Source organism: Coloeus monedula (genome assembly GCF_965178545.1).
Source record: "Coloeus monedula genome assembly, chromosome: 2".
Taxonomy (NCBI): domain Eukaryota; kingdom Metazoa; phylum Chordata; class Aves; order Passeriformes; family Corvidae; genus Coloeus; species Coloeus monedula.
This window is the reverse complement of record NC_138782.1, coordinates 86,655,163-86,677,686: the sequence shown is the minus strand read 5'-3', so window position 1 is coordinate 86,677,686 and position 22,524 is coordinate 86,655,163. Positions and strand designations below refer to the sequence as shown.

Here is a 22,524-nt window from a genome sequence, read left to right as displayed (position 1 = left end):
AGAACCAGCACGCTTTCCGAGTGTCCTCCCAAGAAAATACCTATGACTAGGAAAGATCCTGTATCTGTGGCAAGAATACCATTTCAAGTATGCATTTTGTCAAATAGAAATGTTTTCAGGATAGTGTAATTCCACAGATCAGAGCTCTTCCTGTAGGTTGTAGTCTAAACTGGCAGCAGGCTTTGCAAGCTCCCCTGCTAGAACAACCAGCTTTGCATCCGGACCTTTAATCTGGCAGTCACCTGCTCCTTGCCAGTCTAGGCAGGGAATCTTCTGGCTGTGTTACTCAGTCTGCATGGAGTCCTTTGGCTCTTAATCTGCCTCACTAATTTGGAGCTGCCTGTACACTCAGTGAGACTTCGAAGTTCTGGTTCAATTCCTGCTTCAAAATCTTCAAGTTTCACTTTGTTTTAGCCATTTTTTATTTCCACCGCAATGCTATATTTTTTAGTTCCACATTGATGCCATAGGAAAAAAAATTCACACCATTAATTGGAAGGTAGATCTGGCATCAATGGCATTCTTTTGATGAGGAAGCAATGAGACAAAATTTGAGGTTTATAGCATCTGTTTTCCTGCAGTCCAGCAGAGACTCGTGTGTAAGTGGATTTTCAACACTGTAAGAACACATTGTTCCTACTGCAATAAGAAAATGATGGAATCACTTACTTCATTTGTGTACATCAGTGGCAAGTCTTGTTTCCCAAAATACAGAAGAATTCAAAAGAAGTAGACTCAGGTATGACTTCAGAGACTTTTTCAGCTGCACACATCTCAAAGGCACCCTGTGTGGCATTGTCTCTAGGTGATTTTTCTGTAGAACATTCTCTTTTTCCTTTCTTGGTATTTTCCCTTTTTCCATTTCTTCCATTTTTGTCTCTCCCTTTCCCTTTATGCTTACTGAAGCAATACCTAGTAAACCCCTGAGCAAACTCCCATCATCTCGTGGTTTTGGCAGTGATAGTTGTATTTATACTTGCTAAAGACTCTTTTGTGTTTCAGAATGTTATTCTGTTACTTGCAGAGAGAACAATGATTTCAGATAACCTGCTTTAAATAATAAACTTTTCCCTTCACCTTGTGATAGACCTATGTGCATACACAGAAATAGATTTAAATGCATTTATCACAGTGCAACGTCTGGCTAGGAAAATATGAGGCTAGCAGGCATTGGGCATGGATCAGTTTAACTATCTTTGTAGCTTTATAGAAAATGTTTTCCTTTGCTCACTGCTCATGGTTAAGAGTCTCTGAAAAACCAAACCTGTCTCAAATTTTAATGGCATTTCTTAAATACTGGATTCTTTTCGGAGTTACCATACATACATTGCACAGAGGCAAAGGTATGCAGAGTCCTTGGCTAAGCAGTGTCTCAGCAGCTCTCAGAGACCTGCAGACTGATTTTGCATAAAGCTGAACAGATTGCCCTCCCAGTTCAACAGAGGGCTTCATATTGTGTGTCCTTAATTATATCTCTGTGTGCAAGCGGAAGGTTGCTGCTAGCAGGAGACCAGGGCAGTGCTGGCTGCATGTGGCCACTGTTCACACACCATTCTGTTTCTCTTCCGGTTGCAAAGTTCTGTGGTCAGTTTTTAGGATATTGAAACAAGTTGTTGTTTTTTTTTTTGAGGATGAAGTATTCAGGTGCTTTTAGCTATTTGGAGGCCTGTTATGAGAAGGCAGTATTTTCCTTCTGTCAGATGCAATGCGGTGTTTGCTACGGCAGAGAGCCACTCACTTTACTTTTGGAAATAGTTATGCAGTGCTGATTTTTGTTTATTTTTATTTTAAAATGTCCTTCACTATTAACCTTCTTCTCTTCATCACAGCTTTTCATCCTTTTTTCATATGTACATAGCTGAGTAGTATTCTTCTGTTCCAAAAACAATGAACTAATCATATGAACCTTTGTAAAGTTGTCACAGTGCTGCCATTTCACTGCAATAAAAATTGCCAGTGGTCAGTTGTGCTCTCCTTTCCTAAGTCAGGCAAAGAAAAGAGAAATTTGGCTGAAAATCTCTTGTCACTACAGGTCTCAAATGTAACAGGACCATGAGGATTTGCATTTCAACCTTGTGAAACCATGGGATAGTTTTTTATTGCTTCTTTATGAGAGCAGAAAGATAGAGGACACATAAGAAGAGGATGTGTTAACACTGTTTAAGATTCTGTTCCTTTACTGTGTTTAGGGCTTATATCTGTTTGTTAGAGTGTAGTATCTCATTATCTGGGAGTGTATGTTAAGCCTCATCTGTGTGAGAAGTGAAGATAAGTAATCCTCTGCAGTAGCTATATTACATTTGCATTTTACACTGCAAAAGTCCCTTTGGTTCTGTTTGCATGACTTGTAAAGACAGAGGCTCACATATAATATTTTCAGTTGTGGGAGTGAGTTGAGCTTGTGTTTATGTAACACAAATGCTGCTTATGCAGTTCATATTTCAAATACCTGTAACTGGTCATGCTTCAGCCACTGCTGAGCCATTTTCCTAGGATGCAGTTTTGTTACTGGTATAAACTGATGAGATTGTGGTGCTGACATTATTGATGCTCCTTCCCTTGTTCCCCTGGTTCCTGCATTATGCTTGTGCAAGGAAAGCTGCAGGAGCTACTTGGCAGGAGGGAGGAACATTGTGTCATTCCAGTGACAGCCAGTGGTGAGTTCTGCTGAGTTGTATCATCAAACTGCCATTTTGCATTTGGCCCCTGCCAAATGCAATACATTCAGTTTTTGGCTGAGTCAGTGGGTGGATAACGTGGCTGATGCAGTTCTGGAGTGAGGGTAGGTGTGTGGAAAGAGTAACGAAATCAAAAAGAAGGAAGAAAATGAGCAGGACCATCACCATCTTTAGAGGCACAGGTGTGCCAGGCTGTGAAACAAGTATTTGAGGTGAACTTAGACATGCGTTCAGTTTTTGTTTTTTAAATGTCAGGCTTCTCAAATGTGCTTGTGGTCTGACAAGCCAGCTTGGAAGATAATCTCATAAGGCTTTGTTCTCTCACCATGTGTGGTCTGAATGTTTTTTTGGGGTGGGATTTTGTGTTAGAAAGATGGCTGTTTGTTCTTGGGATCTGTCTGGAATGACTGGACAGTTCCGGCTAGGCTTTCAGTTCCTGCAGTTCCAAGAGGATGAGGCTGTAAAACAGTCAGTGCTACACATCTCAGTCACTAGCCAATGCAGGGAGTGGTACCTGCTGTCATTCCCTCCATTTGCAGGCAGGAGCACAGAAACCCAAGGAATGCCTTACCTCCAGAAGGTGGGGGGCAGAGTCTACAACAGAAGACCAACCTTCCACATCCACTTCTTGAGCACCAGACACTCAGCAACATTCCTCCTGTTGACACTGTGAAGAAATTTGAAACTGAGAATGTGTCTGCTTGGTCCCATTTATATTAACTGGGCTAATGAAAAAAGACAGAGAAGTTCTCTTTAATCATGGCGCAGTTCCTAGTAATATTGCTACTTGAGTCATCTTGCATGTAGTAGAGTAGAAGGAATAGTCAGTTATCCTGAGTTAGATAAATCCTGGACTACTAAGATGTTTGCAGGGTATCGAGTATCTTGGTTGAAAGAGTATAGAATGATGAAATGCAGCTGACATTTAGTAATGAAGAGACCACATGCTATGTTCCTCTGGTTCAGCAGCTGTCAGTAGGCAAGCCTGTCTAGGACAGGAGAACTGAAAACAGGTTCAGGAAGCACAGACAGGGAAAAAAAGAAGGAAACTGTCACTAGTTGGAAGGGATGAGAAGCTTCCAGGGATCTTTGGATAGAGGATGTAATCTGATTTTTCTGAACTTCTGCTCCACTTTGGACATGATTTATAATGGTAACATCCTCATTTTCTCATTCTACTACTAAATTAGCCATATGATTTCTTTGCTACTGGAGATCACTGTTCAGCTTAGCTGGGAGATCTGATATTAGTTGTGTGGGAAACAGAAATCTTAGAACAGTTTTTAGTCTGGGCAAAGACATGAAAAGTGAAGTGGCTGAAGTGAGGTGGATTCTGAACAGAAGCAAGCAAATATTTCAAGTAAAGACAGTCAATTAATTGTGGGACCAATTTGCAAAGACCAGCAGATACTCTGTTATTATCAGTTCTGGAATGGAGTTTAGAGAGGAAAACAGTCCAAAGAAACCCTTTACTCCTAAGAGGAATTAATTCAGGGATGCTGAAAGTCAGAACAGATAATCACACTGGTCCCACCTGGACAGGACTGAGTATGTCTGAAATATTTCTACAAAGCAGTGTGAAAATGTATCCTTCTGTTACCTGTTGCAAATCAGTGTAAAGAAATGAAAACTATGACAGAAAGAGTAATTTAGCTACAGTCAACTTTCTTTATAAATCGGGTTACTGATTAAGTGATTAGCTCATTTTAGCAGTTTTATATATCACAATGGACATCCTATTTTTGCTGCTTTTTAATCCTAATAAAGATACCAGGTCTGAATACAAAGGTGAAATTAAGATGTCAGTGTGGATTTTTTCCTGTCTTAGTTTTGTGAATAGAAATATAGATTAACAATAAAACCAAACCCAGAGAAATGATGTTCAGAAAAGAATTACCCTGCTAAAAATATGGGAGGCAAACATTGGACGATAATAGCAGACTATTAACTCCATCAGAGGTTTCTCACTGCATTTAAAGATCGATTAGGATCGTATTACATAAAAACTTTCCTCTGAAATGTCACAGTGGGTATATGTTCTGAAGATGTATTTTACAGTGTCTTCTGGTGTGCTGAAAGGTATTAAACCCAAAATATTTTGATGTTGGAGGAGTCTGTCATGTAAGACTACAAAAGCTTTTCCAAAGTGGTATATGAATAGCCACAAACCAAGTTTTTCTGAACATGGTACCTGTGACAATAGGATTATTTTTTCCAGGGTCTTTTCAGTTGCATCAGACTCTGGAAGCCTTGGTAGCAGCAAGATACTTTACAAAGAGTACCATCCACCTCCGTCGTTTGTCAAATGAGGATGTAGTTTTCTCCACTGGGCTCTTGACAGGACAGGCTAGTGAGGAAGTGAGAACTGACACTGCTCTTTGTGCTGTGTTGCCTTTGCTCCGTGTTTCCTGTGGCTGAACGCTGGGAGCTTTTAGGGCTCCGAGTAAGCACAGATGAGAGTTGCAGGCAGGATTGTGAGGCTGACGCACTTCTGCGGCACAGATCCAGTTGCAGACAGAGACAAAGGTCCTGTGGTTTTCTTGGGGAATAATCAGCTGGCTTCTGTTGTGACAGATGCTCTGAGCATCCATCTTAAACAACAAGGCATAATTTAATAGGATTTTAAATACAACTAATGCTCTTGTTTCAGTTTATAGGCCTGAATCAAATAAATTGGGGAGGAGAAAATGCAACTTTTTTGGCTTGAAATTTTCAGGCTGTTTTGTTTAGTTTTATGCAGCTGGTACATCCACAGCTGATAACTCATACAGATGTCATGTAGAGAATTGTAAGGCTTATGGCTAAAAGAACTGACAACCCCAATTTACTTCACTTCAACATCTTAATTAGTTTTATAAAAATAAAATGAGGCATTAGGAAATTCATGTTTGTGGGAGAATTCTCATGATGTGAACTGTAAAATAACAGGGATATGACTAAATCTAAGTTGCTCAGTTTACAGGCTGCTGAAAGAAAGCAGATGAAAATGGGCCTGTGTGGATACATCTGTACTGGTGCATGTCCTGGCCCTGAGAATGGAGGGCTCTGGTACTCTGGAACTGTTTGAAGAATGGTTGCTGGCACAGTCAGCTTTGGCCAAGGCTAACTTAGAGTCTCACAAGCAGCCCGTGGCCATGATTTAGATGTTACAGCATGCCAGGGATCATTCCCAGTGTACAGTTTGCAAGCAGCAGCTTTGAGAGGCTGCAGGTTTAATAGCTTTGGCCGGAGGATGCCAACTGGCCTTGGGCCAAAGGGCTGGCCCAGCCACTCTGGAGTTAGCTCATTGCTCTGACCAGTGCAGGAGGGATTTCATGTGCCTTTTAACAGTACTTCCCTTTAAGGAAATGACCTCTCCCATGCATCATTTTAGACATCTCCTTTCTGATTAACCAGATATTTAATATTCGTGCTAAGCATATCTCAGTCTCTGTCTCTTTTGTGTTCGTTTGCAGCTTCTTTTTGGTTGAAAAACAGAGGAAATTGTTTTCGTTTTTCACTTCTACATTTGGAATTTTTAGGGATGTAGTAAAAGGTGTGTTGCCTTTGGTACCACCAGCGATGATGATGCAGTGATTTTGCTGTTGTTGATAATACGTTATTTGCATGCAAGTTTAGGAGCTGCCTTCTCTGTGAAAGTGATCCTTTCACATCTGCCTAAAAAACTGTACCAGTGTGTGCAAAAAAGGGAGAAAGAATAAGATACCGTGACACAAATTTACTGTGCAGTCGACTTGTTAAGAAAGACAGTAATTGTGTGAGAGCTTTGTATTTGTAGTTTCTTGGGATGGCTGCCTTCTTATTGCCTTCAAGGAAATAAGGATTCCATCAGTATTGCCTCCAAAATTATGTATTTTTGTGATGCATTTAGATAGATAGACTCTGTTGTGTGACAGGAGCAACTAGCACATGCATTTTGAAAATCCTCTGATTTCCAAATAGTATCTAGGTCATATGATACCCACAGGCATGATTCATCCACCTGGGCTTTATGCCAGCCAGCAACTGCATAGATATGACACTCCAGGAATACTGAAAAATTATTAAAGCTGATTGTTTTTTTCAAATAACACTGTGATGATAGCTGTAAAAAATACAGTATATAATCTATGGTTCCTTTCTGAAGGTACTAATTTCCTTAGGTTGATGCAAAAAGTACAGTATGGACTGAAAGGAGTGCAGAGCAGACTCAGCTGAATGAGCCCAGGTGACTTTCCTTGGCCCCACAGACTTTCATTTCAAAGGTTGCTGTCTTGATATAAAGTTCTATTTGAGGCAGACATTGTCTTTACCTGAGTGTATCTGCTTGAAGCCCAGCTAGTTCTTAAGGGCTGATCTAAATATCACAGAATTGTTAAGGTTGGAAAAGACCTCTAAGATCATTGAGTACAACCAATCTTAACTACAATGAGTTAAAAACTGCCAGTGCTCTGCCTTTGTTAGGCTTTTGTATAAAGATGATAATCTCTTGGAGGGGCAGAAACCCCCTACATTTAATACAAACCTCATGCTTTTTTTTTTTTTTTTTGCAATAAAGTTCATTTTCAAGAGATGACATCATGCTTACTTTCAGGCATGTGTATTATGCAGACAGACACTCTTAGCTAAATATTCAACAAGTCTTGCTCAGGAAACTGTTGAGCTGCATTTTAAAAAATGTGTAGGTATCTAGGAAAACAAAAATATGTGTAGCTGGGGTGGGTTTTTTTTTTTTCAGATGTACTGACATGTTTATCTCAAGGAACATGTTTAGGAGTTAATTCTTCTGGGACTTGCCAGGTTGTTTAGCTTGCATTTTTAGGTGCCTGTATACTTTAAAAAAGTAGCCCCTAATGTCTTTGAAAACTGACAGCCTCTTTTAGCTTCTACTTCTGAAGAGACCCTTACAGATTGCTTTTTAAAAAATCATCTTTGGAGGGTAAAGGCTGAAATTGCCACAGCTGAATTAAACAGATAGCCCTATAGAAGTGAGATGAGGAAGTATAACCTTTGCCAACACATAAAGAAACAGAAGTGCTTAACTTCTATGAACTTAAAACTGAAAAAAATATTTTCTCCTTTGTCTTTCTGAGTTGTGATCCTGTGAAAGTGGAATGGGAGAGGAGGAAAGTTCTCAGATTTGTAAGCATATCTGTGTTATGGAGGACTTGCTCTGACTATGGTTTTTTAAATTTTCCTTCTTTCATCTAGATAAAGAAGAGGCAGCAGGATGTGGTGAGGTTTCTGGAAGCCAATCGCATAGAGTTCGAAGAAGTGGATATCACCATGTCAGAGGAGAAGAGACAATGGATGTATAAAAATATTCCTGAGGACAGGCAGCCTGCGCAAGGCAACCCACTGCCACCACAGATATTCAGTGATGATCGGTACTGTGGGGTAAGTAGCTGTTATGGTTCTCAGTGGACAATATATTAGTACACTCAGCTGGCCATTTGAACATGGGCCTTGCTGTTGAGCTTTCTGCAGTAGAATCTGAATTAATGGGGCAATAGGAACAGGTAAGGATCATACAGGGAAAATTCAGTTCATTCTTCTGTCAGTCCTAGAGCTGTCTAGGGGATTCCCTCCAGGAATGTAAAAGCCAGTAATGTCACATGCTTCATGTACAGCCTGTTGATGGTAAAGTGCCTTGTGAGACTGCTGTAAGCTGGGGATTTGTGGTATTCTTGCTGCTTGGGTCTAGTCTAAGCACAAAAATTCAGTAGGAAGTCTTTGGTGCAGTAAATGAGAACATTGGCTAGACTGAGTTTTATTGTTATTGTAATTAAGCTCCTCTGCTGCTGTCATGGTGTAAATTTCATTTATGCTCAGAGTGTCTTTATGCAATCAGAGTGTTTAGGATAAATGAGCACTATTTGCTGTAAATCTGACACCAGGTAGATGGGTGGGCTGTTTTTTTGGTGTAAGCTTCTCCATCCACCAGTGCAAGCTGAAGCAGTAGCCTTTGATATGTACATCCAAACTGGTTCTGGCTTAGTCCCTGCCAGATTCAACAGTGCTGCTCAGATCTGATGAGAGCCTATTGACTGCAATGCAACTGTTAGCTTAATACAGGAAGCACATTAAAAATGATTTAGGATCCTCTGCAACAAACAGATTGGGTATGATGCAGCAGCTAACTGGCTTCTTGAAGCAAAGTATTTAACATCCTTCCCATGTGCTTTGTATTGGCCTTACTTGTTTACCTCAACAGTATAACTCTTATCTTCTTACTTCCAGGTAAGGTAAGTCAATCAAAGAAATGTATCTGGGACGTGGACGGGAATTTTACCCTCCCTTATGGTTCAGCCCCTCACTTACAAATAACAACCGTTATATTGTTCTGTGTGATTTTTAGTTTGCCTAGGAAATGCAACATTTTAAGCTGTTGTTTCTTACCCTTTCAGATTGCCTTTATAGAATGTTTTAACCTAGCTTTAGAAATGGCTGTTTGGAATTAGCAAGGCAGAAGATGTCATGCAACATGTGAGATGATCTCATTAACCTGTCTGCTGAGCTGATAGCCATTTTGGTTGAGCAGAGTTAATCCTATTACTAGACTTCACTGTCTGTATGAACATCTATAAAGAGTAAACGTGCTTTGAAAGAAACTATATTTTCTAGGATGAAGGGGAAAGTATGTGTGGGATCGCCAACATTCATGAGTTCACCTGCTGCATTAATTAATGAAGTTCTTAGGTAATAGAGTGGAGCGAAACATTATGCAGAAGGCAAAGGAGGTTAGTGCTAGAAAGGGGGTAAAATATTACAATTAGATAAAGTCAGCAAATCTTGCACATCTGGTCTCTCTTTGTCATTTCCACAGTGAGTGTTTTCATGTGTTTATCTTGACATAAATAACTAAAGCAGAATCCCTATTAAGTAATTTAAATTGAAAAAAACCCCACTGAGTTTTCTGTTAGTTGAGTTTGAAATTTGTAGTTTATAATTTCTGATTTGTGTCTAGGCAATTTTTAATCCACTTTTCTCTATTAAAAAACTCTTTCTGTTTTTCTGCATTCTACAGTCTTACCACAGACTTTCTATGTACTTATTCTGGCTTATGCATTGTTGCTGACAATTCACACTTAACGATACAAACTGGTCAGGTCCATTGCTGTTCCTCTAAAGGTATGAGGGCTAGACAGTGCAAAGCAAAATAGGTACACTTTTTCTTTTGGTCATGTTATTTCAATAGAAGTTCACAAGCATATGATGTCCATGACTCAGTGTTATGTTCATAGCTATACTGGTTTTTCTGTGTTAGTATTAGCATTAAGAGTTTTGGGATTTCTTTTCTCCCCGTTTTCTCCTTAGTAGAAAACCTCAGCAATGTGCAATCTTAGAAGAGATTTTCCTGGGTAGATCATCACCATTTGAAATAATCACTTTTCAGGATGTAACTTCAGGCTAGAAGAAGTTTTTGTCTTTAATGGTTTCAGTAAGTATCCAAAATGGATTTGTGTCTACCATTTGAACATCTGACAGCTCATGTAAGAGGGGAGAAAGGTACAAAAAGATGATCAATGTTTACTGGTTCACAGAGTGTCTTGTACCACAGGAGGAGGGATTCTTCTGGTACCAAGGGACAAACTCCACGTTTTGAAGTGCGAGCAAGACCTTGTGGTTTTTCTGCATTGATGTAATTGCAGATACATTAACCATTAATCTACCTTCTCCTTTTCTCAGTCGTCTGAGATGTATTGACCATTTTTCAGTACCGAGTTATGCTAAAACATTTTGAAATAAAGTACTTAGCAAGAACAATTTTTATTTCCCGTGAACAAGATAAGAGCTGCAAGCACATGAGAACACAAATAATTGTGTTAACACACAAGTGCTATGTTAGAGCCCCAGCAATATGATAATTTACATCTTTTTGTGACTTTACAGTCTGTTGTTTCATCTTAGTGGCATTGCTATAAAATTGTGTGTAAGAGGAGTGTGTACATTTCAGACAAATCGGATGCATGAACCTGCTTGTGAACTTCAGTGACATGGCTCTTGGGTATGTGAGTATCTACATAACATCCTTTTACAAGGTTCTCTACCCAGGCAGCAGTGCCCTGCAGCAGCCCGACTCTTTAAGCAGTTAGCCAGAAATGCTGGAAAACTGAATGTCTGAAATTAGGCCTGTGCCTCACACCTCCCTCTTCTTGAATTCTCCACAGCCACATACAACTCTTCTTAGACTAGAAGTGACTTCTGGATCTTTCAGAAGACTGGAAATACGCACTTCCCAGTGAAACTGCACTGTTGTGAAGCTGCAAGTTAACACTTTGACCAGTGACAGTTTTATATGCAGAAATCTGCCACTGAAGGGAGATTGCCTGAAATTTAGGCCAACCAAAATTAAAAGGAAATCTGTCTCCGGGTGGGAATTTGAGCCTAAGGGAAAATACTTACATAGCAGGCTGACTCTTTTTTTTTTTTTTTTTCCTTTGAAGCTGTTCTTATGGTTTAGAGTGTTATGGTAAGTCCTGGTAGAGTGCCTAGTGGGCAACAGTAGAGACAGATATGTGGTATTTATTGTCCTTCCCTGAAATGTAATATATGGGTGTCAGCTCCAACAAAACAGCAAAGGCGTATAGACAACAAAGAAATAAGATAGGCTGCTGAAAGAGGTGCAGTGTTCTTGGGAAACTATTCAGTGCACAGACAATTATTGTGGCATTCATTTCTTTGCATTGTTATGTATCATTCTCTTCTGTTTGGTTTTTTTTTTTTAAGATCATGAAAAGATGCATACATGTTTCTTTTTCTTCCTTTTTTATAGGTGTCACATTACAAATAAGTAACTGGTCACTGATAAAAGAAAGAAGGGAGTTTAACAAAACTGGCTAGAGGCCACCTCAGATTTTCTGCCCTGGCCTGTCATTGGGGAGTTTGTTATTAATCATGTGCCTGCAGGTACAGAGAGCTTGAACTCTGTCTCTAGATCTTCAAACAACATGGCAGAATTCACCTTTGCATGCCTGCTGTAGTGTGTTCACTTTAGGAGCTAGAGCAGTTGTGAGGCTAATTTGGTATCCAGCAAGTCTACATTTGATTCTCTGCACCCTTGGACATGTCTTATCTGATTCACTTAGCACCTTATTGGTCCAGATCTGCTTTTAGAAGAGGGATGATCTCACTAGATAAAAGTTAATGTGAATTGCTCAGAGATCATATAACAGTTGTTAATGGTTGATGGTGCTAAAACTTTCTTGACTAATTATTTTTGCCATCAAAAGCAGAATTTCCTGTATGGCAAATTTAAGCTCTGTGTGTGAAATTGTTCTTAATTACCTTTTGCAGTTGTATTGGAGCAGTTTTGGGCTCACAGGCATCCACAAACCCTAGGTTGAATGTGACTAGAGGCCAGTGACATGCACTGTTTGTCTTCCTGATTAAGGCCTTGTCTCAAATGAGGAATATAGAAGGCAGAGCAGCTGGTGTTGGAAAGCAACCCCTGCCCAAGAGTCTTCTCTATGATAGGAAGATTCTGTTCAGACCATTTGCAAGGTCTGGTTATAACTTTCAGGCTATGCCTATGCTTTTGCCATCCACTTCTCCATTGCTTTTGTGTGTCCTGAGAAAAAGAGCTTTAGTTCTGTGTAATATGTACTTTATAGAGGGAAGTGTGCTACCAGAGGCAAAGTGTAGAATAGCCAGCTTGCCCAGTGTCAAGGTTTAAAAAGTAGAAGCTCAGCAAGTAAAAATAAAATAATCTGAGAATTTTATCTTCCTCAGGGAGGTCAGGACTCATTTCGGTAATGTATTGTAGTGCTGCTGTTTACCCTGAAGTGGAGAGAGAGTACATTCTTGTTGAACACCATGGTTTTTATTTGAACTAAATAAACTTCATTAATAGCTGTTTCAAAAGGAAGTAGCAGGTATTTTGTAAATCATCCCTTCACATAAAGATGATAGCTGTCAAAGACATCTCTGGAAATACCTTGCTCTGTTTGCAGATTTTTTATTTCCTAAATATAATAATGTAGGGTGTTAATGTATTTTAAAACACTTAAAAGGGACTGGTGTAAAACTAGAATTGTTACTTTTACAGGATGTAGTAGAAAATAGTGCACATTTCTTTTTCATTTTTATATTCATTACACTGATATTCTGCAAAACTTATTAGCAAGTATGACATAATTATTAACAATTTTTGTTTAGGATCCTAACTCTCCTTTCCATGGAACAGAAACTTCCTATTGTGCCATGTTTTCTTGAAGAAACAGGTTTTATTATTGAAGATGTTGTGACTACTTTAATTAAAGTCCTTTTTAAAAGGCTAGTTCTAAAATATAGGATCAATGATATATGAGGAAAGGCCAAGAAATCTTAATAAGTGGCAGTAATACTTTGAAGTCACATAATATTGCACAGAATATGGACGTAGCAGTATTTTGGAACAATGTCTAGAAAAGGCCATGGCTGTTGTCAGAGAACAACCAGGATGAAATAAGTAATTCAGTTCACTACTGTTCCACTTGTGTCCACGTTAAAACATGTGCATGCAGAGCTTCTGTGCAACATGGTCATTTTGTGTCTTTTAGTCATTACCTCATGTAACTACCATAGTTAACTCCCTGATGTTTCCATCTTTCTCAAATTCCTGTCGTGGGTCTGATTTGATCATATTCTTATCCAAACAATTTGTAATATGACATGATGAGCTGGAAAGGGCACAAAAGGTGGAGGTGACAGCTGTTGCCATCCATAATACTTATGGATTCTGCCACTAATTCTCCTGAATATTCCCCTACCCCAGGCAGGCATTGGGCACTAGTTTCAAGGCCTTCAGTGCTTGTCTAGGGGAAGTCCTGCTGCACTTGGACTCCCTGCCTTGGAGGTGAGGGACATAAGTTCTTAGATATTTGATGTCTGTGTACCCTGACACCATTGCTGCATGAATGGCAAACATCACATCAGCCTGAGTTTGTCATGTACTGTCCAAACAATAGAGCTGTGGCTGACATCTGCTCCCTTTTATTAAATCCTTTGTCTCTGGAAGGCTACAACTAAACAGATTACTGAAATAAACATCTGGCCTTTAGTAGAGGAGTAACAAGTTGCTTTGTAGAGTCAATTCTATAAGCTCTTTAAAAATCCTGTGCAGAGATCTTATCAGAAGGTTAGGTAACGAAAGCAGTCATGTTTAGCTTGTCCTGTGTTGTGCAGACAAGATCTTCTTTTATTTGTATATTTATATAATATTAAAAGAGACTCACACATGCATACACATTCTCCAAGGAGAGCTGTGCTGTGTAAGAGTTTTCCATTGTAATCCTAATCTGATCAGTAAATGAATGTCATCTGTTCTGGAGAACTGAACTCCCTTTTCAGGGAGGATGTTAACAGCTCATTCTCAATGGCATACAGTATTAACTCAGTCAGTAGCCAAGTGCTGATTCAATGTGTTTAAATTATGAGTTCCTCGCTATTACTTGAAGAACCAATTATGTTGCCCCTTTTATAAGAATAGAGAGATCATAATCTTATATTAAAAATAGTGACAAAGAGAAATGAATTTGAACAGCATGCCAATGGAGTAATCTGTAAGTGTTGTCCAATAATCACTGCACTTTAACAATCTGTAGGAATAGCCGTGCAAGCTACATTTGGGTGGGTTTCTTGTTTTTCTGCTTCTTGGTGTGGTAAGCAATAAAGATTTGTCTGAGATGTTTAACAAGCTCACTCTTGTTGCCAACTAAAAGCAAACAGCAACAAAACCAACTTGCTTGTTTAAAGAAACTTACTGGAAAGAATTTTCTTCACAGTTACTCTCTTTGAAACTTCATTAGATGCAATGTTGTCCTGATTTCAGTGCAGTAATGAAGGTATAATTGCTAATTGTAAGTGAAATCTATTTTGTGTTAATGTTTTACTTTGAACCAATGTCTTCCCACTTCTGTTATGTTCCTTGAAGCCCAACTAATAATTTATGCTGATCTGTAGAACTTCCAATTTTAACTTTGGTTAACTTTGGTAAATAGTTTCTCCCAGCAGTGACAGTGTTTATTTAAACAAGCCTGAGTGTACCTGCTTAACAAAATCCTGAGCCACGTTAATCATGGCAGTGTCTGTAATCACATCACTATAGTGATCTGGTTTCCCAGCACCAGGAATACAGCACACTGAAACTCTAGTGATCATCATGGCTGGGATACAGCTAGTGCTGTAGCCAGCTTGAGCTTTGTGAACTTGGCAGTTGCTCTTGAGGGAACCTATCCTGGAAGTGGGATTTCTAAAGAGGAGAGAATTCCCAAGGACCAGTGGTTTTCCTGCTGTAGTAAATTGGCATAAAACCCACATGAAAGCCAGAAGGACCTAAGGCATTTGTGTCAGATTTCCTGAATGCTTGTCCAGTGTCTCAGAGACTAAGCTGAGGCTAGTTTTCTGTAGCATTTGGGCAGTGGATAATCTTTGGGATTTCTGCATAATGTAGACATTAACAAAGTTCACCTGTCTTTGATTAATCTGGTTTTAAAGAGGTGCAAAGCAGCCACAGCACCTCTTAGTTTCAGGATAAACTACAAAGATTCAAATTTTAAAAACAAAGCTGTGTAAGTGTGAGGCTTGGAAGCTTGGGTAGTTTTGGTTTATTTTTTTTCCCCTTTATCATCCTACTTAATGGACAACATCGCTTGGCTTTGCTGATTATTGGGGGTTGAAACTAGATGATCTTTGAGGTCCCTTCCAACCCAAGTAATTCTCTGATTCTATGATAATTTTAAAACTTTGTGTATGGTACACCTTAAGATTAATATAAATGGCCTTACATGTGTGAGACAGAAGGTCCATCAAGCCCAGATTTGTCCCAGCTGTGGCCATAAGCCTAGGAAAGACCACAAGCAAGTCAAGATATAAAATGCTTGAGTATTTTCCTTGTCTCTAGTTATTTTTTGGAAATAAATGTCACTTTAACATAATTAGTAATTCTTACTACATTTTTCTTTCATGAACTTGAACCTTCTGGTGGAAACATTTAGCATCTTCTGGAAATGGATTCCATGTGTCATCTAGTACCAAGCGTCCTGCCACCACAGTGAGCTTCACAGCCTTCCTAGCCTTCCTCCCATTATCCTCTGGGGTAACTTTGGTCCTGAAGACCTTTGCAGCCACAGCTAGTCTCTCTATCCCAGTTTAGAGTCACTCAGCAGAAGCTGGGAAAGCAAAGCAGAGCTTTAGGCCACACAAGGCCAACAAGATTTTGTTTGTTTATAGGTGAGCTACAGACAAGTAGCTCACCTACAGTGGCTTCAGTTTATTTTCAACAAAGCAAGAGCTTATTAGGTCAGCTAATCCACTTCCTAGCAGCTCATTGAGCATATTGAGCTGTAACTGTTCTGGTGTTAAAACACAGAGGCTGTATCCTGCTCAGGTTACATGGTGGGTGGGGGACCTGCCACCAACTTTAAGGGTGAGGAGCCATGCCTGAAGCAGTCAGCTAGTTGTTATCCTGTTAAAAAACCCTTTCTACCTTGAAATAGCTTTTTACTTACCTTCTTTATCCTCCTGTCCCTTCTTTATCCCCTCAAACCATCCTGAGACATTTTTTTCTCCTGACATTCATCTTTTTTGGTAACATTTAATACCCTCGGTTGTGGGATTTATCATCTGTATTTTTGGCTTTTCAACTTCTCCAGAGGGATTGAGCATCTCTGCATCGCTGATGATTCATGTCCACTGTCTCCATGTCCTACTAGTTTTAGTACTCAGTTTTTAGTCAGTTTTAATCAGCTAGTGATGTTGCCAGAATTTTATACATTAGTGAAGTGTGATTAGCAGCTCTGGAAAGCACCAAGCTTCATAATTTAAAACGCTACAGTTAAAATTATATTTGTACACATAGTTGCCTTTTGAAGTGGGGCAGTGGGTAGCAGTTTACCATACTTGTGTATTTTTAGGTTAACAGCTGCTCTCTGAGTGCCTTCCATTGTCAGTGGGATCCACTTCCTTGCACAGGGGCAGGACAGTGCTGCTCCACTGATCCCAGCAAAGCCGCAGCACTGCCTGGGTAGAGCTGCTTGGGATGGTGACAAGAGGGTTGTGGTAACTTGCTGCTGGTGGTGAAGCGTGGTGCAGAAAGAGGGAACCACTGCCTTGCCAAAAGCAGTGAATGGTGGCGTCCTTTCTCTGTGGGAGGGAGAATGTCCCACAGAGTTTTCCCATATGGAACCCGTTGGGTCACCATTGGAGTTGGGCTCCTGCCTGGCTATGAAATTCTCAGCTTTCACTGAGCTTGCCTGATTTTCCTTCTTCAGCCTCTGCATCTACTGCTGGTAGCAGTGTGATGTTCTTTATTGAGATCATAATTTTCATGTCCTCACCCATGGTTTTAGTGTCTTTACATGTGGACCAAATCTGCACAGACTTCCTCTCCTTCTGATGGTAAGATCAAAGGCGGGGTGTTTTTGGAGCATCTTTTATCTCGCCTGTGTTACAGGAAAAGCCAGGGATGCCCACTTTGAACTCCTACCACATGCCAAAGCACAGCCATTGAGTCATTGAGATCATACTTCTCAATAAACTCTTAAGAAACTACTTTGCTAAAGTGATTTCTTAAAATTTTTAGAGGACTATTATGCATTTTTATAACATTTTTTGTTTCACATTTGAACATTTTGAGATCATATGTTTTAATTGCAGACATCACTAGGAAAATTGTCCTATTTAAAATCTATTTTATCTAAAAGCATGATGTTTCTTCTCCCCCACCACCCATGAAAGTAAGTGTCAATAGCATTTAAATACGTTTTTGCAATGCAGATATTTCAAAACATCAGGGAGATTGCTTCTGGTGGATAATCTCTTGAGGTTCTTAAATATTCATTCAGGTCCTTCTAAAATGAAGCAATCCACTGGGTTTTGTGCTCTTTCAAACACAGACTTACTCAGTTTAGCTCACCATTTAACCTTCACAATTTTTTCAGTAAGTGAATCCAGGTTTCTTAATCAGTAAAAATGTGGGAAAAACTAAATACTAAATCAGGACTTGATAATTCTGAAAGTAAAATAACTACTACTTGAAAACAGCTTTTTATTATTAAGTTGCTTTACAGAGGTTAGGTTAAACAGATGTTCACAGATTTTGGTGGATTAGCTGAATGTCAAAGTCATTGTCAGAGCCACAGGTGCAGCCTATTTCCTTATGACATTATTTTCAGTCTCTGAGTCCTTTTCTGCTCTGTTTGCTTACCTGTTTATTAACAAAGAGTGAAAAAACCATGGTCTTAGAGTAGTGATACTTCTAGAGCTAATTGAAGTACTGGGATTAAGAGACTTCAGGAGAATGCCAGAACTTGAAGATGGTGCTGGGAGATGATGATTCACCCAAACAAACACAGAACCTTCCTTGGACAAACTGTTGAGAGAAAGAAATGTCTGGGGGTTAGTGAAGACTGGCTGTGTGCTTAGGAGGGAGAGTGCTCTTGGCAGGGACCCAAAAAGGTGTCTGCCACAACAGCTGCATGCTTGCAGGTTGGCTGCTGGTAGTTTACAAGGCTGTAATGGGCATCTTCAGGCAATTTAGACCGGCCCTGATGTTAAAGAAAGGGTCCTTCTTCCTGTGGGTTGTACTCATCCACTGCTGCCCTACCTTCAGCTCCAGAGATGGTGTGACTCACTTGTCCATGAACCCAGTGGAGCAAATGAAGGTTATTTCTCAGGTAGATCATGCGCTGTCTTCTCGTGTGTTGCTCATAGAGCCTGTGTCCCTCATGGGTTTTCATCTGCTTTAGAAGAGTCAGAACAGACCTTTTTAGGTTTAATAGTGTCCATGCAGTTTTTGAAGTCTCATTCTTAGGGGTCAAGGGCTGATCAAACATCCTTCTGCAGAGCTTCAGTATTACTTATTGCTCTTCTAGGTATTCAGTGATTATGTTGTCCCTTTTTAATCCATGGTACTGTTGGGATTCCTTTCAGTAATCTTTCATTTTACATCATGGCTTAGTTGATTTGCTTATTTTACTTGGATTTACTTTCTGGTAATTAATTGGAAATTTTTGTTGATTTGTAAGTTAACATATGCCATGTTTTAAGAAGAAAACAACAAAAAGTCATCTTAAGAAGGTTTACTCTTTCTACTTATGTTAGCTAATATATCTGAGGACCATTATATACTCCTGCTGGCCTCTGTGTGCATTTCACAGATGTTTTTATTATTGAGGGTCAGGCTGGGAAATTGCCCCTGTGCAGCTATGGGGTGGGGGGGGGCTGAGGCTGTTTGAATAATTATGCATCTGCAGAGTATCCCAGTTCACACTGATATAGCAGTACATCATTATTAAAATGCTGAAAAAGCATCTTCATCTAGTGCACCATAAAGGTTTTATGAGAAATTCCACTCACCTGTAGAATAGTTATGGATTCATGGCAGGTGTATTATCCTTGCTATGGTGTCTATGTATTTTCTGTCCAAACAATCAATTTATGTTGGTGGAGGGAAAAAAAAAAGAGTGAAGAGAAGTTAATTCTTTATCTACAAGCACACTCTTTCCTTACAAAGTTATTTAATGAAATACCTGTCACTCTTCTGCAAGGACATAATTTGGTGTATCTTATAGTTGGGTCTGGCAGGTGGAATGAAGAGCTATTGGGGATTCACACTACACTGTGGAAATCCAAAGGAATTCTGGGAAGCAGAAAGCTTTCCCAGACCACTTTTGCTTCTTGCTTAGGATGTGAGAAGCCAAAATGTAAACACAAATGAATATTGGTTAGGCAATCTGCTTGGAAGATAAAAGAAGGTTCCTAATCTTTGCATATCCTGTGATTTCCTTCCAAGACTAACCAGGTCAGAGAAAGATTTTTTTCTTTTCAGTTAGAGCTTCTGTTTATTGCCCATGGTCTCTTGTAACTGTGGGCTGTTTTGAGAAGTTAGAGGTTTAAGAGAATGCAGGAGTGGATGGAGACAAGTGGGCAAAGCAGCTGCTGCTGGGGGAAAATTGAGATCTAATTTCAGGGAAAGCACCTTAATGTCCCAGCCAAATCCAGGACAAATTAACACTCAGAGAAGAGCTCTCAAAAAGTAATGAGAATAGATCTTAGGAGCCAAAGAAGTGCTAACTTTGGGGGTCAGGTGCATTGGGAATGGCTGTTGCACAGATGGGAATCATGTGGAGGCACTGAGACTGCCTGTTATTGTTCTATATTGAAAGCATGTACGTGCACAGTCAATATCTTGTTGAATACTTTCAAGTTAAGCATAACTACTAATCTTGAATATTTAAGAGATAATGGCTATGAAGTGATAAGCACATACCTGAAATTTCCAAACATTTACAGAGTATTTTACATGTCAGGAGTGGTTAAGTAAGGATTGGTATTTCCATTTTGCAATTACGTGGTGGAGGAAAAGAGCCTAAGCTGGATGCTTTATCGTTTGCTAGTGGTTGTAGAAGAAATCTCTGCCAAACCACGAGGAGCACATGAAGCTTCTTGCCATGTGCCAAATCCATTCACTAAACTGTGCTCTGATTTTCCCTATTTTTTCCCCTTGAAAACTGAGTATTGTCAGCTCATCTGATGATACAAGAGTAGGAGGTGTCCAATGCAATAACCAAAACAGTAAAAGTATTAGTAACACTTTGAGATCAAAACTCCTAAAAGTAACTTGATAATGAAGCCTGTTCTTTATTTTTATATATAATGAGTTTATTTATGGTAACATATTTAACTATGTTGTTCAAGACTGAGATATAATTGATGATTTCAAGGGATACAGTGAAGATGAAGTCTGTGTTCTACCACAGAAGGAATGAGGAATTCATCTGCCTTAAGACTTCTTGGGGGTTTCCATGTTAGGAAGTATTTTGTTTGCTAAAAGACAAAAACCTGGTCAGAAACTTATTGCATTGCCAGGCACTTAAATACCTTTAAAATATACCCACAATAGAGTTTCTTTTGATGCAAGTACATGCTTATACTTTTCTGTCAAAGTGAGAGATGCTGAAGTTAAAGAATTGATGTGGTTTTCTTTGCCACTGTAGTCTGTAGTTTGTGATATCATTGCAGTTTAGGTTTGTATCAGTATTTTTCTGAGCATTATTACATGTCACCCTTTAGACTAATACAAGGTGTGGTAATATCAATTAGGAAAATACGAATACGAATGTTGACTCATCTTCTTTTAATTCTCTAGGATTACGATGGTTTTTTTGAATCAAAGGAGAGCAACACTGTGTTCTCCTTTCTTGGACTGAAACCAACTTTGGCATCAAAGGTCAGTGTAGTATTGCAGATTTTTCATGGAACTCTTGAAATGTTGAGATTGAATGTTTTTGAGTGGAAGGAACCCTGTGTGTTTGGAAGCACTGCTGCTCTGATCCAGACCTTGTCTGTATCAGCTTCATGCTAATGAAGTAATCAAAATGGTTGTAAGGAGACTAAAGCATTTTAAACAAAAACAAGCATATATGTGGGAGTAATTTGGGACAGTAGATAAATTAAGTTTAAAGACTACATTCTCCTTCACATGATCAATCTAAATTGTAAGCAACTGGCTTAATTATAAAAGGAGACAAAACTAGGATCTTGATCACTGGACTGTCTGCAGCCTGGCATAATAGCTCAGCATTTATTCATTAGGCATTAATTAATTTTTTTTTAATGCTGAAATGCTGGAGCAGTCAGAAGTTATATTAACTTTTTTGAATTCAGTTTTAGCAAACACATATATACAGATCAAAACACAAAGCCAGGTAACATCTTTCTGTTGAGGGCAGTATAATAGAGGAAATTTTACTGCCATATGGAAGTCTGGACACTTGTTCAAAGAGGCTGCATGGTGCACCTTTTTGCAGTAGATCAGACACATAGGGGAGGATTTTTCTGCCTTTGGATACTGTGTAGATATATTTGGTACTAGCACTGTTTCAGGCCTGGGTGGTAGCTCTTGGGTATCTATAGAGTTCTTCTGCCAGGAATTCATTTATTTCTGGACCCCTTGAGGGACAGGAGTAGGAAGGAGCCTCAGCAGAGAACCACAGAAGCAGGTTATTTTGGCAGCCTGCCTCACTTTATAGCTCGGAGAACTTGTCCTAGGAAAAAGATGATGTTCTGAAGCAATCTGAAATAGCAGCTTCTATGCAGCTCTGTTACTAGAAAATATGATGTTGGAGGCCTGGAGGGGTGTCTTTATAAACTTCCTGCTTCAGTCTGGTGGTACTTCAGAGAGATGCATCCTCAGCTCCTCTGTGGTCCAGGGTTAGGGTCACCTTATATGCAAAGGTCACAGGTACAGGAGATGAAAATGTATTCATAACATTAATATTATGTTAATAATAATAAATAATACTCTTTATTTTTTCTCTTTTCAGTAGGAGTCAGAACCCTAGAAAGCCCACATGAAGTATCAACAAGCACATTCCTGAATGAATGACTCCGTTCTTCAGCACATAACAGCTTCCCTAATGGATCACTGTGATAGAGCAAACATGTATCATTAGTAGTAGTCTGCTTGCCATGAGATGGTGCTCTCCAATAATGTGGAGCTAATAACACTCACATGAAATAGGATTAAGGCTGGGCTACTCATCTTCCTTTGTAAAAATGCTCACTGTTGATGTTTCACTTTTGTCTTTGGATTGCTTTTGCAACTGGCCCTGATATTCTAACAGACATGTATGTTTGAGAATGAGTGGAAGTGTAGGGCTTCTATCACTCATGGGTATACTTATATAGTCATATTCCTTACCTTTTTTAATTCTTCCCACTACTGTAGTTCAAATTAGCACATCATGATAGTTAAAGTGCTGGTGGTTGTTATGATGTTTGGGCTGGTTATTACCCAGAAGATAGAAAGTATCAATCTTGAGATCTCAGTCTAAGCCAAAAACTGCTGTATTTTTGCTCTACATTTATTTACTGTGATGCTTAT

At 39.3% G+C, this 22,524-nt stretch overlaps 1 protein-coding gene across 1 annotated transcript in view; it reads left to right on the top strand.

The window, feature by feature from the left end:
* SH3BGRL2 (SH3 domain binding glutamate rich protein like 2) overlaps positions 1 to 22,050 on the top strand; it is a gene marked incomplete at its 5' end in the record, with an annotated part of 34,582 nt that extends 12,532 nt beyond the window's left edge. The window contains 3 exons of the mRNA XM_082276988.1: positions 7,869 to 8,054; positions 20,788 to 20,868; positions 21,965 to 22,050. Of these exons, the coding sequence (XP_082133114.1) occupies positions 7,869 to 8,054; positions 20,788 to 20,868; positions 21,965 to 21,967 (270 nt within the window). The 3' untranslated portion in view covers positions 21,968 to 22,050. The remainder of the gene's footprint in view (positions 1 to 7,868; positions 8,055 to 20,787; positions 20,869 to 21,964) is intronic.
* Positions 22,051 to 22,524: the final 474 nt, after the last annotated feature.